Source organism: Podarcis muralis, chromosome 13 (genome assembly GCF_964188315.1).
Source record: "Podarcis muralis chromosome 13, rPodMur119.hap1.1, whole genome shotgun sequence".
Lineage (NCBI taxonomy): Eukaryota > Metazoa > Chordata > Lepidosauria > Squamata > Lacertidae > Podarcis > Podarcis muralis.
In genome coordinates, this window is record NC_135667.1 from 57917936 (window position 1) to 57932330 (window position 14395).

Genomic DNA, 14395 nt, shown 5'->3' on the forward strand with positions numbered 1-14395 from the left:
GGGGTTTTTTGAAATGAACATATAAAGATTTTTTAAAGTTCATTATATATAATGTCCCAGATTTTTTTCTTAACTGTGAAAGCTTCTGTAGGGGAAAGCTTTTTTAATTGCAGATTGAATTTCAAAGATTGTAACTGGCGAATTAAGCATGTTCATTTTTTCACTTGATATTTTTGGTAGATTGGTATGTTTTAAAAATTCTTCTATCTTCTCATGGTTTGCATCTCGTTTTTGGTATAAATCTCTGTAGTATCTTACCAAGCTTTCACAATCTCATTTGGATCATCTATTGTTCTCTCTCCTATTCTCAGCCTCTTAACTCTTCACTCTGTTTTTCTTAAGTTGCCACACTAGTAGTTTTCCAGGCTTATTTGCAAATTCAAAATTTCTGTTTTAATACTTTCATTTTCCAATCAATTTCTTGGTCAATGATCATTGCAAATTGCATTTGTAACAATTTAATACTCTCTTTAATTGTTCGCTTCCTGGATTCTTTAGGAGTTCTTTTTCTTTTTTTGTTATCTCTTCTAAAATTTCTGTTTTTCTCTTCTCCCTCATTCTTTTTTGAAACATATTTTGTTGAAAAAAGAATCCCCTAACCACCGCTTTTCCAGCGTCCCACACTACTTTAATATCTGTACCTTGATTCATATTAAACTTTAAAAATTCTCTCAATGTCTTTTTTGCTTTCTGTAAAATTTCTTCATCATTCAATAAGTTTTCGTTGAGACTCCATCTTGGGTTTTTCCAATCTCTCCTCTTAGCGTTAACATGACTGACTTATGGTGAGAAATGGTTCTCGGCAGGATCTCTGGTTTTGCTACTTTTAATAGAAGTTCTTTAGACACCCATAAGGCGTCAGTTCTGCTTGCTGATTGGTTGCAATTTGTACAACACCAACCTCGTTGCTGCTTTGCCCCACCCAATTAGCCAATGGAGGCCAGGTGCATGGTGGTGCCACCTCACGAGGGCATCCATTGCAAACGGCAGGATGCAGCCGCCATTTCTGTCATGCATCCTCTGTTGAAGGGGGGCAGTCTGAGGCCACCTTGGCACTATACATTTAAAGCACCACGATACCACTTTAAACAGCCATGGCTTCCCACAAAGGATTCTGGGAGCCGTAGTTTGTCAAGGGTGTTGAGAGGCATGAAGGAAGCCCTATTCCCCCTCACAATTCCCAGAGTGCTTTAACAACCAGTCCCTCCCAGGGAACTCTGGGAACTGTAGCTCTGTGAGGGGAATAGGGGACTCCTGGCAATGCTCAGCATCCTTAACAGATGACAGTTGCCAGGATTCTGTGGGAATGCACTTTAAACATATGCTTCGGGCAGAGGTTTCCAACCTTTCTGAGTCCACAGCTCCCTTTACCAACTACATTGTTTCGGCGGCACCCCTGTGGGGCTCAGGAGCCCAGTTATGTAACCCCTTCCTCCAGAGCTGGCAGCCTCTCACCCTTTTGGGAACACCCTCCTTTGTGGAGTATTCCCTCGGCCTCCTCTCCTCTCCTTAGGAGTCCCCTGGTCTCTGAGCTGCCCCCCCCCCGCCCCAAAGAGAGGGGCCTCCCTCACACTGCCCCACAGGGGCCTGGGACCTGTCTGTCCACTCCCAACAGCAAGGGCTGGCGGACTGCCTGGCTAGGCTCCCTGGCCCACTTGCTTGCTTACTCAGAGGCCGCCTCAACTCCTGGCAACCAGCACCCCCTGGCCAGCCCCAGAGGCACCATTTGCCCATGGAGCTTGTAGCTAGGGCTGGTGCAACAAACAGCTGAGCAAACCTTTGGGAGGCAGAGATGCAAGAGGGCATCAGAGGAGAGAGGGAAGGAAAGGGGACGGAGACCCCTGACCATCATTCAAGGCACCCCAGGGTCCCACGGCAAACGGGTTGAAGACCACTGGCTCAGGGGAATGGAAGTAACCCCAAACCTCTGGCAGCTCTCGTCACAAGAGTATTTGATTTTCCATGAACAGAATTGCCTTTAACTGTCCTGGTCTTTCCCCACAAGGAAACCAGGGCTTTCTGGTGGTTCTCTCACTGTGAGAAGCTGTTACAGGGAACCAAGCAGAGGGCCTTTTCGGTAGTAGTGCCCGCACTGTGGAACGCCCTCCCATCAGATGTAAAGGAAATAAACGACTATCTGACTTTTAGAAGATACCTGAAGGAAGCCCTGTTGAGGGAAGTTTTTAATGTCTGATGTTTATTGTATTTTTAATATTTTGTTGGAAGCCACCCAGAATGGCTGGGTAAACCCAGCCAGATGGGTATGTATGTATGTATGTATGTATGTATGCATAAATAAATGATAATGATAATGATAATGATGATGATGATGATGTGAGAGAGCTGCAGTAGAGGTCTTTGGCCCTTCTGAGAGCTCCCAAGCCTCTGGACCTCTGAGCCTTTGCAGAGTGCACTGTCAGCACAACAACAGTAGATGCAACTAGGAGCCAGAGGGATGTACCCAGGGCAGATTCCAGCTCCCAACACTGTTCATTTTAAGAACTGAGCTCCACAAAAACTCAAAAGCTCAGACTTTACCTGTGCCTTCTTCTGTGCTGTGATGCCACGACAATATTTCCGGACAAGGTTTCTTGTGCAGATCTTTCTCAGGAACTCAGATGTCTAGGTTGAGAAGGGGGGGGGGAGTGTAATCTGTCATTTGAAGTGGGACAAGGTGAATGTTTGGGAAGGGGCCTTAACGCAGCATGCAGAAGGCCTCAGGTTCGAGTCCCGGTTTCTGGCTAGTGAAGACTTCAGCCTGAGAGAGCAGCTGCCAGTCAGAGCAGGTGGCACCAGGCAAGATGGGGATAAGGCAAGCTTTTAGCAGCGATGGGGGACCTGTGACCTTCCATGCCATATTGGGACTGCAAAGAGCACTGAATTTCAGCTCAGTAAGGCCCCTGCAGCTTGGGCTCAGCCTGCCCTGGGAATGGGCAAAACTTCCAATCTTGGTTTCTCTGTTTTGCATTTTCCCAGCCACTCTCTTCTTTCCCTCCTCAGCGTGTGACATTCCTTCCAGGAAAGTCCTTGTGACAATTCCTCGGCATTTCAGTGCAAATTTCTCCCAACATATACAAGCAGTTTGGCCAAAATATGTACATATTGTGTTTTCTGTTAAATATATATCCATACACACATACACATCTAACATAATATTGGGTGCTATTTTCAGTGATGGAGGCATCTTTGTGTACACCAAACTTTAGCATATGCCTATTTCCCTACATGTGCCTTGGCTGGAGAACTGCATTGCAAAATTTGGAGAAGTGCGGATTCCAAAGGACAGCTGAGCTTTGCTTCAAATTCCTGCCCTTTCCTCAGTGCCCTCAGCTAACACGAGAAGGGCTGGATCAGACCAAAGGCCCCTCTTGCCCAGCATCTCAGAGTGGCCAGCCAGGCACTGCAGGACACCTGCAAGCAGGGCTTGAAAGGCAGCTGCCCCCCTCCCACTCTTGTTCCCCAGCAACTGGCATTCACAGGTACAGGAGTGCTCTGATGGTGTCAGGAGTGCTCTGATGGTGTTTCCTGCTTGGCAGGGAGTTGGACTCGATGGCCCTTGTGGTCTATTCCAACTCTATGATTCTACAGTAGCTCTGAACACGGAGGTTCTAACAGCTCTCACCTCTTGCATGATCTCTGGAGGCTTAAGCCAGCTTTTGTCCAGGACGTTCTTTGGGATGTGATCTCTGAGTTTCATAAGGTAGGTGTACTGCACAAGCCTCACAAAGTCCTTGTTATTGCGGTTCAAGGGTTGCTTCCGGTGGATGAAGCCTCTGATGTACCTACAGGAGTGGTCCATTTTACTGATAATTTCACTGTTTTAGTCTTCTTGTAAAGCACTCTGAGGTTTTGCTATGCTTTACAATTCAGCAATCCAATGTAAATTGAATGAAACAAACAAACAAACAAACAAACAAACAAACAAGCCAGCTTACTTCCGGATGGTCTGGGCTGCCCACATCCTCTTTTTGGCCAGCTTCCGGGCCAGGACTCCTCTCCAGCAGGACTCCAGTTTAATGGCTGCAAAACAGAGAGAGTCACCATGGAGGGGCAAGAGGACCCTTTTGCACAAGGGCAGAGCAAGAAGAAAGAGGGGCTGCCAAGAGGGATGCGAAAGCCCTGACCTGCCCCACCATTCCTCCAAGTCAAGCTGCCACGACCCCTATTTTTGGGGACTCCAAATTAAGGAAATGGGGGGAGATTGCCCAGAATGGTTAAGCTTTGTGGGGGGGACTTGTTGAGTTTTGTGGGGGGGATTGCCGACAATCGCTCACCCTCCTGAACACCACTGCCAATCGCATGCCTTGCCGAACCCACCAATCATCTGTCCGCTCGCCGCCAGCAAACACCAAATGACCGCCCAATTGCTGCAGCAGCCAATCAACAGCAGGCCTTGCGGCTCACAGCTGCCAACAATCACCCATCCCCCTTCTGCACTATCCGTGTGTAAGACGACCCCCCATTTTTAACAAATATTTCTAATAAAAAAACCATAGTCTTATACACAGAAAAATACGATCCTTTTTTCCTCATCCCAAGCCAAAGAGGGGTCATAAGTACCTGAGAGACGGAGGGACCAGAGCAACTGACTCTGGTTCTCATGGGTCAGGAAGGGACAGAAGTCACTCCCTCCCAGGAGAGAGACTTTAAAAGGCTGAGCTGCCTTCCCACCATCAGGGATCCAGACTGGACTTTCTATAAAACTGACCATCCTTGTTGACTACTTGTAAGTAAACCAAACAACCACAGTGTGGCAAATAGGCTACGTTTAGTCCAGTTTTAGAGCCACAGTGCTCTGGTTCATTGTGAGGTCCATTTCAACCTTCTGCCTGCTTTCCCCCTATCTTTTCTAAAAAATAAAGTTTTCTGAAGTATGTGTGAGGGCCAGCATCAGGGTTTTGGAATCCCCATGCTGGGAGGTACGGTTCAGAAACCCCTGGAGGCAGCAGCATAGCTTAGCTGCTCGGGTGTCCAGTAGCGATGCACGCATCCTGCAGCCAGGGGCAGGGCAAGCTGCCCATGGGGGCGGGGCAAGCCAAGGGAGGGTGCGCTGCGTGGAGCCTCTCCGCAGCCTCCCCCTCAGCTGTAGGGCGGCTGAGGTGGTGGGCAGACACAAGCCCCACGCTGCTCAAAAAAGCAGCACGCGGATTGCAGGTAGTCCGCCCACCGCCTCCCCCTCAGGAGAGATGCATGGCTCAGGCACGTTGCAGGCCCCGTGGTAGGAAGCCCCGTGCCCCCCGCCTCACCTGGCTACCATTGGCGTAGGAAGGGGGGTGCAGGAGTTATTTTTTCAAAAAAAGTGTTGGGAGCCCAAATTTTATTTATTTTAAAAACACATATATTTGCCATTTTGTCACCCGCCTCAGTGATGAAACCTGGGGCAGCCCACCCCCACCGCACCCCCCTTCCTATGCCACTGCCTGGAGGGCCAAAGGTTCCTCCCTTCCCACTTCAACATAACAGTTATTTTATAGAGTTTTACATATTTTATTGTAAAGCTGCTTGTAAGTAATATCAATGAATAATAATGTCACATAATTGTGGCAGAGGACAGACAGCAGAGGGCAACAATGCGCTGTTCTTGCTGAAGACCCAAGTAAACACTGAATTAATTTCTTTGTTCAGCTGCACTATTCTGAAAACTAGGAGACAGAGAAGCTGAACAAAGAAATTAATTCAGGAGAATAGACCTCAAGTATGTTCTCCAGTGCTCATGTCCCAGCTGAAATGGGAATCTGTAAAGGAAAGGAAAGTTACCCACCCCCTCCTTGACCCGTTTCCAATCCATCTAGGCACTAAAAGAACTTGTAACTAAGAACAGAGGCCCAAGTTTTATTTTATTAAACCGTAAGCCTGAGAGCAGGGACCACCTTGTTTCTGCTACATTCTAGCAGAGGCGTAGGAAGGGGGCGCGGGAGGCGGACCCCCTGGGTGTCATCGCTGAGGGGGGTGACTTTCGGTGTGCCACCCGCCCACAATGCCCAAGCCTACCCCGAGCCGTCAATGGGGGGGGGGGGTCGTGATAAAAAAAATTCCACCCTGGGTACCACTTGACCTTGCTATGCCTCTGCAGTCTGGGACACTTTCCAGCTGAAGAGGGGGCTAACCATTGTTTACATCAAATCAATAAATATGCAGCAAATTAATATTCGTTAGTAACATTCAGAATTGCAGCAAGAAGCTGAATGTTAGAAACCAGCATTTGAAATAAAGACGTTTTGGGTCTCAATTCCAAATAATGCATTTTTTATTTAAAAATTCTGAATTAGTACAAAACCAAGCAAGATCCCCCTGGGGTTTTTGCAGCCAAGATCTGCTACTTACCTGCTTCCCTCATCTTTTGGAACTCACGCTTCCCTAAGCATCCTTTGTATTTGGCTTGTATTCTGGAAACTGAAAAGGAAAAGCAACTGGGAATTAGAGAATGGTAGAGTTGGAAGGGATCCCCAAGAGTCATCTAGTCCAAACCCCTGCAATGCAGGAACCTCAGCTAAAGAATCCATCACAGATGGCCATCCATTGGCCGTCCTCCAGTGAAGGAGAGTCTGCCACCTTCCGCAGGAGTCCAGAGCTTAAATTTCCCTGAAAATATATTTGTGAGGTGAAAGTCCACATTCGAAGTCTAGCTTTAAACCTGGGACAGGCAACTTGCTACGGCCGTTCAGATGCTGCTGGGCTCCCAGCTCCCCTCCGCCCTGGAAGCCAGCGCAGATAATGGTCAGGGCAGGATGAGAGCAGGAGTCCAACCACTCGTTCCCCACCCTTGAAGGACAGAAGGCTAAAATGCTTCTGGCGGGCACAAGGTTGGCTATGCCGATGCAAGGCTGAGGAGGTGAACAAAACAATTAGTTGGTAGATAGATGAAGATTGTCACACACCACCTCCAATTTCCACAGCAGAGCAGGATGCCAGGGAGTTCCAGGCACTTAGCCGGGTCTGCGTTTCGTTTTGGACAATGAGTCCCAGCAGAGACTGTGCTGTCTTTATGATATATGTTTAATTCACACATATACGCAACCTGAGCCTATGATGGAGGGGTTCAAAGCATTAGACTCCATGAAGGTCCCATCTCTTCCACTGCTGCTGCCTCTGATTTGAACAGACACCCCCATAAATTTCTGCAGTAATCTACAAATTTCCTTTCTAAAAAATCTGCACAAAAAATCAATTTACATATTCCATTGCAAAATGCCTATCTAAACAAGGATTGTATGTCAAGGTATGCATTTCTAAACACACTTTATTCTAAAAAATGCATTTTAAGTGGATTTTTGTTTATATCTTTAGCCAAGAGCTGTACTGAAAAATCCAGAGAAGTGCAAAATCTGGAGGATGTTTACATTCTGATCTATGCAAATTAAATCAGCTCATGTAAAACTGCAGACCAAATAAAATTCTCCTCCATTCCTAGTTGCAAAATCCTAAATTTCCTGCAGGCCATGTGAACTGCAAGGCTGTGGTCTTCTCAGATGCCGCCTAGGGCAAACCCTCAAAGAAACAAGGTGGCATCAAAATATTCAGTTAAAAATGACTTTCGGGGATTTGCAAGATCAAAAGTGGGCAAATTACATACCTAGCCGATTTTTTCTGAATTCAAAGGCATCTTCTGTGGCAAACAGAGTTCTTGGGAAACGGATGAATATTTTGGTCCTAAACAAGAGAAAATCATCCAATGAGATGCAGGCACCCAAAAATCTATCATTTGCTCTGAGGGTGGTCTCACCAAATTTAAGCACTTCCAGGAAGAGATGGACAAAATCTGTCCATTTCAGTTTCTCCCCATTTCCCACTTTTAAGTTCAGTTCACCACATTTCCACATCCATTTGCAGTCCTCATGAAAACACTTCCAGATTTTTAGCACACATTTCTCCTAACAGACATTCTTCTGTAATATTTTGCCCAATGTACACATTTTTGCAAGCAATTTATCCTAATGCCTATTTGTATGTTGCTCTTACTTTCCCATTTTGTACTCTTCTGGCTTGTAGCCAATATGCTTGATTAGCTTCTCAACTCCTTTGGCAGCCGTCCCTTGCCAGTAAGGCCAGGTATCCGGACACAGGGACTTGTACCTAAAAACAAAATTATAAATAAATTCAGGGACTAAAGGAAAGTGTGTTCCAAGCAAATCTCCTGAGCCACTTCTGACCCCCCTCTCAGGAGCTGGAGTCAAGTGTACTCAAAGCAAAACATGGTATCAGTGAAGTTAACTCTTTGTTCAAAGAAGCAAAGCAGTGCAGGCCTAGTGGTGACAGCAGCCCTTGCCAGCAGCCCTTGCCCCCATGAGGCATTTGCAAGGGCTGAAGGTCCCTCTTTCCCACCACTCTCTAAGGCTCCTCACCCAGTTCCTTCCCCAGCAGCTTAAGGCTCTGTCTGCTTCTCTCTCTTTCCTCGGCGTGTTCTAGACCATGGCAAAGGGAAACTGGTCACAGCAAGAGGGGGAGACTCCCCGGCTTCTTCTCAACGCTGTCTCCTGGGCCCCGTCCTCTCCTGCCTCTGAGCCTGGACCGCTCTCCGCCACAGACTCTTCCTGCTCACCAAACCCTGTGGCCTCTTCCAGCACCTCCTCCTGCCAGTCTGCTCCCTCTGACCCCTCATTGTCGTCCCACCCCCGGCCCCAAACCTTCTTCCCTTGGGTGTCCCCAGCTGGTTCCTCCCACCACAACTCTGTGACCAACCAGTCCATGAAACCTCTCTTTACTTTGCCTATAGGGTGCAGTGAAAGTAAGAATGTAATCAAAGCCTGCTGGATCAGGCCAATGTCCTACCTAGACCAGGATCCTGTTCTCACAGAGGCCAACCACATGCCTCTGTAGGAAGCCCCAAGCGGGACTGGAGCACAAGAGCAACTCTCCCCTTCTTTGGTTTCCAGCAACTGGTATTCAGAAGCCTTGCTGCCTCCAACCAGCCGTGATGCAGGCGACTTTGCCTCCAGAGTCAGAGGCAGTGATGCTTCTGAATACCAGTTGCTGGAAACAAGGGTGGGGGGAGAGCTTTGGGCCTCACCTTTGCAGAAAGTGCTCATACTTCCGACGGTAAGCGAAGCCGGCTCGCCTCACTCGCAGGTGCTCCATCAAGCCCAGGTACTTCACCTGGTGCCTTATCAAGGAGTCATCAAATTTGTCTGCAAAAGACAAAACCCACACCAAGGACAAGAGGTTGTTGCTACCAGCTGGATGAGGGCACATGTGCAAACAGGGGCGGAGGAAGGGGGTGTGGTGGGTGCAGTCGGCCCCAGGTGACAAAATGCCGGGCGGCACTCGCTGCGGGGCCTGAGCCACACGTCTCTCCTGGGAGAGACGCGGTGACTTGGGCGCACACAGGCTCCACGCTGCCCAAACAGTCCGCCCGCTGGCCCCCCCCCCAGTTGTAGGGAGGCTGAGTGGGAGGAGGCAGGCAGACTCTAGAGGCCCTGCGGTGCACCCCGCCCTGGGCACGTTGCCCCAGGCACCCAAGCGGCTTCCTCCGCCGCTGTGTGCAAACTTTTAAGTTAGGGGAGAGAGAGAGAGAGAGAGAGAGAGCAGGCAACTAACCAAGGGAAGAGACTGGCCAAGCCACGAGCTCCCTTCTCCTTTTACACCATTAAAATACATATGGTTGTTGGAGGGGGGGGGGGGTTGATTCTGGATTATGCTCTGAGTCCCTTCCAATTTTTTGGATCCCCACCCCCAGCGAGGGCTGGAGTCTAATGGAGTAGGTTGCTGAACTGATCAGACAAGTTTCTTTGTGAGACAGTGACCCAAAGTATCCCCAAAGAATAAGCAAGTTTGCAAGAGCTACAACAAAGCGACAGTGCCCTCCAGAGGCTTTCCTTCACCCCCCTCCCCTCATCTGGCTGCTAGGTAGCAGAACAACAGCCAGAGTTGTGTGTGCCAGCTGAGCTGGAAGCAGGCTGGAAGCTGGGGACACAGAGATGCAGAGATTTGCCTGCTCTGTGCTGGATCCAAAGCTGTGAGTCTGCTGCCCCCATTCCCAGGAAACCATAACTGGGCAAGTGGCTGGAAACCGCTAGATTCTCACCACTTGGAGACTGGGATGGTGCCTATAGTTGCCCAGGGTTCAGTTTCCTTGGAATGGAGGTTACTAGAGACTGTGCTGTCTTTAGGATATATGGTTTTATTCACACACATATATACAACCCAAGCATAAAACCAAGAGACTCACAGCATGAATACCCCAACAGATCTCACATCCCTGTCAGGTTTCTAGGGGTGCCCCCTCTCAAGCCATAGCTTTGGCTTCTGCACACAGAGCAAGTCAAGCCTCTCCTTTCCAGCTTCCAGCTTCAGTCCAGGATAAAAAGAAAGACTAGCTCCTTGACTTGTTCTTCTCCCACCCCAGGATGATGCGGCATCCAGCCAGATGACGGAGGTGGAGCCCTACGCCATTTCTGAAAGAGCATTGCAAGCTGATTGTGTCCATAGCAACACATCTGTCCTTCACCTGCTCTTTAGACATGTAAATGGAGTGTTTGCTGGCCTGGCTACGGCCACTATCTGGGCTAATCATTGCAGCAGTCCCTACAAACTACAGTCTTGCAGGCACAAAACCACAGGGTTGGTTGGGACCCAAAGAAATCATCCAAAACAACCCCTCAACCCAATAAGAATATATATTCTCCCAGAGATCCATCCTCTCGGTGGGAAAACCCAGACATGCACTCAGTTGTGCCAAGGAGGAACTGCATATCTTACTTCTTTTAAAAGCCCCCCCCCCCCCGCGCGCCTTTCCTTATTCCAATTATAGTATTGGGCATTTTGTGGGGAAGGATAGAACTTGAAGGGGAAGGGAAGCTTGACCCTATGGTTGCATCTTAAGCTAAAAGGTTTTCTGGTTAGTAGGTCTAGAACAGGTCCCCATCACTGGAGACCTCTGCCAGCCAGAGCAAAGAGATTTGCATATTATTATTATTATTATTATTATTAACATAATGCACCCTTCTGCTGAGTTCCCAGAGACAACCTTACCAGCCGCTTTGTCATCATTGGGTTTAATGCATCGAATGTAGGAAGGTTCTTTCGACATGAGGATGTCTATCAAACTAGCCAGGCTGTTTTTGAACTGAGTTGCCACCTGAGTAAACAGAAAAGACTCATTCAAAACAGTTACACAGAATGTCACCTAGGAAGTACAGTTGCAAGAGCAAATCATAAAAATGTAAAAATCAAAGTGTCCCCCTCCAATTAATACAGGATTGCTGGTGGGACTGTGAGTTCTGGGGACATCCTTCCATCTGTGGTGGGAACGCCCTCGGGTTTCATTACAGTGGTACTTCGGGTTACATACGCTTCAGGTTACAGACTCCGCTAACCCAGAAATAATACCTTGAGTTAAGAACTTGGCTTCAGGATGAGAACAGAAATCGTGCTCCGGCGGCGCAGGAGCAGCAGGAGGCCCCATTAGCTAAAGTGGTGCTTCAGGTTAAGAACAGTTTTAGGTTAAGAACAGACCTCCGGAACAAATTAAGTTCTTAACCCGAGGAACCACTATATTTTGATCTCAAACATATGAAGAAATATCTTAAACCATGTGCCCTGGCTTCCCCACAACTGTCGTCTCTCCACATATTCCGAAACAGCATGTAAGCTTGTCTCCCAAAAGAGCTTTTGACGTGGATGTTAGATGCCGCTGGCATTTCAAAAGCACAGCAATTAACCCCCCCCCCCCCGGGGAATCTACATTTGTCCTTGTGGTATAAGAACTTAGGGACTCAGGCTATTGTAGGGAAAAATTACACATAAGCTGCGTGCCTCCAGGGAGGTGGAGGATCCAGAGCACTTTCATGTCATCTGGCTGGATTTTATTTCCTGTGCTTCAGACTCAAATGCCCCCGCATTCACCATCCATGCCACCTTGGGAATACGGATGTCTCAGTTTATATTGGTATGTCTTTCCCTTAGTATTTATTGTCTGTTTGCATTGCATATGGTACTGCACTTTTCAGTTGTTAGCAAAGGCAATAAAGGGTTTTTTTTTAAAATTAAGGCCCCCCCTCCCCACCACTTTCCACAAAACTGTTGAAGTTTCAAGCTACGTCACTTGAAGCTTGCATCAAGCTCAGCCCTGACATCTAGGCCCACATGTATGGGATAAACCAGGGGTCGGCAACATTTTTGGGGCATGGGCCGGTTCGTGATCCTGCAGACACCATTTCCAGCGCTCCTTGCGATGCAGAGGAGGCGTACGCAGCTTCCCATTGGCTAGAGGAGCTTCTTGCAGCCAATGGGAAGCCGCCCAGTGTTGCGGAAGGTGGTCCCTGCTCTGCTCAACGCCAGTTTAGTGCAGCACACAGGAGCCAACCGAGTGGGAGGTGGGGGTCCATGGGCGGGTTAAACGACCCCCATGGGCCACTTCCAGCCCATGGGCCTTAGGTTGCCTATGCCTGGGATAAACTCACAGTCTCAGGCCTCCTTCGGTTGTCCAGCTCCGACAGGTGGAAACATTCTCTGAGGATCCCATTTTTCGACCTGCACAGCACCTGGGATCAAATGAAAATAAAGCAAAGTCACTGGGAAGATCAGAGCACGGGTGGCCTATTCAAAATTTGCTGGGGGAGGGAAATGATGCAAAATTTCTAGACGTGCATGGGGCACAGGAAGCTGGAGAAAATACACCTCCTTTAAAAATCATGGACATTGGGGGGGGGGCATGGAAAATTTGCAAATCCCAAGTCAGATCTTGCTGTTAAAACGAAACATAACCCAAGCTTTGACTTTAGAAAACAAGAGGATTCCCATCAGAACATTGTGGATTCTCCTTTCAAGTCGCCAGAATTATCACACGTTGAGAGCCTCACACTATAAAACCTATCATTCCTCCTACTGCTGATGCTACGGTTGTGAGTGCCATTGTTTAGGCAGGCAAAACAGCAGCAGCCAGCAGCTTGGGTGGAGGGAAATCCCTGAGGCTTGCAAACCTTTTTTTCAAAAGAAAGGCATGGGGGGGGGGGAGAGAATCCCAAAACAGTCTCCAAAGAGGACTGGGGTCTTCAGTGACCACAAAATGCAGACTGGCTGGCTGTTGAGACTGGAGAGAGGAGGAATGCAAGGGCAGATTCGCAACAGGGGCTAACTTGGGGCTTCCAAGGATCTCCTCTCCAGACCATGGCTCATGTTTCAAGTTTGCTTTGGGGCAATTTAAGATTGCTGGAGAGGAGAGAGGGGAGGGGGTCCACCACCAGCGCTGCAGTACACAGTAAATCTAGCTACCCTATAAGCAGGGGGGGGGTGATGGGGGGGGCGGTCAGTAAAAAAAGACCAGGGACTTGGGGGCCCTGTCTACCCCCAAACTCTCTCTACTTATCTCCAATCAGGTAGTTTTATCTCTTGTTGCCAGACCAGACATCAGACCCCTAAAACATCCTGTTTTACATGAAATAATTTGTGTATTATTTATGTACTGGGTTTGTGTATCTAAATATCCAGTGGTACCTCAGTTTTTGAACGTAATCCATTCCAGAAGACCGTTGAAGTTCCAAAATGTTCGAAAACCGAACATTTACTTCCAGAAGCACTTACTTCCGTAAAACTCAATACGGAAGACGCATGGCACGTTTGATTTCCGAGACGTTCAAAAACCGAGGTACCACTGTATATGTAAGAACATGTGCCCATGTTGCTATTTAAATTAGCCATTGATGTCTCATAAATAAGACAGGATAGAAGCCCAAACAAATTAACATAATTAAAAGATGTGTTTACCTCTTTAAGGTTCCGGTACAGCAAGTCATTATTTTTCTCCAAGAATCCTGGAATTGGGGTGAGGTGGGGAAATCAAAGTGAATTAAAACACAAAAAATAATAGAATCATAGTGGCTAGGAGCCATTGATAGCTGTCTTCTCTGTGAAGCAAATCCCAAACTGATGCCCACCCCACATCTTGTGGGACTGAACTCCTCCTTTCTTCACTCTAGCAGCCGAAGAGAGTTACTGGAAATTTAGCCCGAGGATTAAACGTTGTGTGCTAGATGTAGCTAGTTAATGTCAGAACATCAGAAGAGCCTCCTGATCAGGCCAGTGGGGGCCCCTCTAGCCCAGCATCCTGTTCTCACAGGGGCCACTCAGATGCCTGTGGGAAACCAGCAAGCAGCGTTTGGAAGCAACACTGCCTCTGACCAGGGGAGCCATATCTGTGGGGCTGTGGGGGCTGAGCTCCCCCAAAATTTTCCATGAGGGGGCCAGGCCCCCTCAATATTCTGCAACCCACATAACGGAAGGAAGCCCAATGGGGCCTGCTACGCCCTCCAAAAAGCCCAGTGGGGCCTGCTGTGGCTGCAATGGGATCCGTCTGGCACCTACAATGTTGGGCAGAACCCGGCATGCCTGGCTCTGAATGTGGAGGCAGAGAATAGTTATTGTAGCTAGAAGCCATCCAAAACCTCCTGCTCCAAATTCA

General features: G+C 48.2%; 1 protein-coding gene across 5 annotated transcripts in view; it reads right to left on the minus strand.

Moving 5' to 3' along the window:
• Positions 1-14395, minus strand: part of MYO1H (myosin IH) — a 57396-nt gene that overhangs the window by 10943 nt on the left and 32058 nt on the right. For all 5 annotated transcript variants that reach the window (XM_077917711.1, XM_077917710.1, XM_028705145.2 and 2 more), the window contains 10 exons: positions 13702-13748; positions 12399-12479; positions 10969-11074; positions 9008-9125; positions 7960-8073; positions 7574-7650; positions 6325-6393; positions 3936-4020; positions 3623-3782; positions 2539-2622 (listed from right to left, as the gene is read on the minus strand). In XM_077917711.1, the coding sequence (XP_077773837.1) occupies positions 2539-2622; positions 3623-3782; positions 3936-4020; positions 6325-6393; positions 7574-7650; positions 7960-8073; positions 9008-9125; positions 10969-11074; positions 12399-12479; positions 13702-13748 (941 nt within the window). The remainder of the gene's footprint in view (positions 1-2538; positions 2623-3622; positions 3783-3935; positions 4021-6324; positions 6394-7573; positions 7651-7959; positions 8074-9007; positions 9126-10968; positions 11075-12398; positions 12480-13701; positions 13749-14395) is intronic.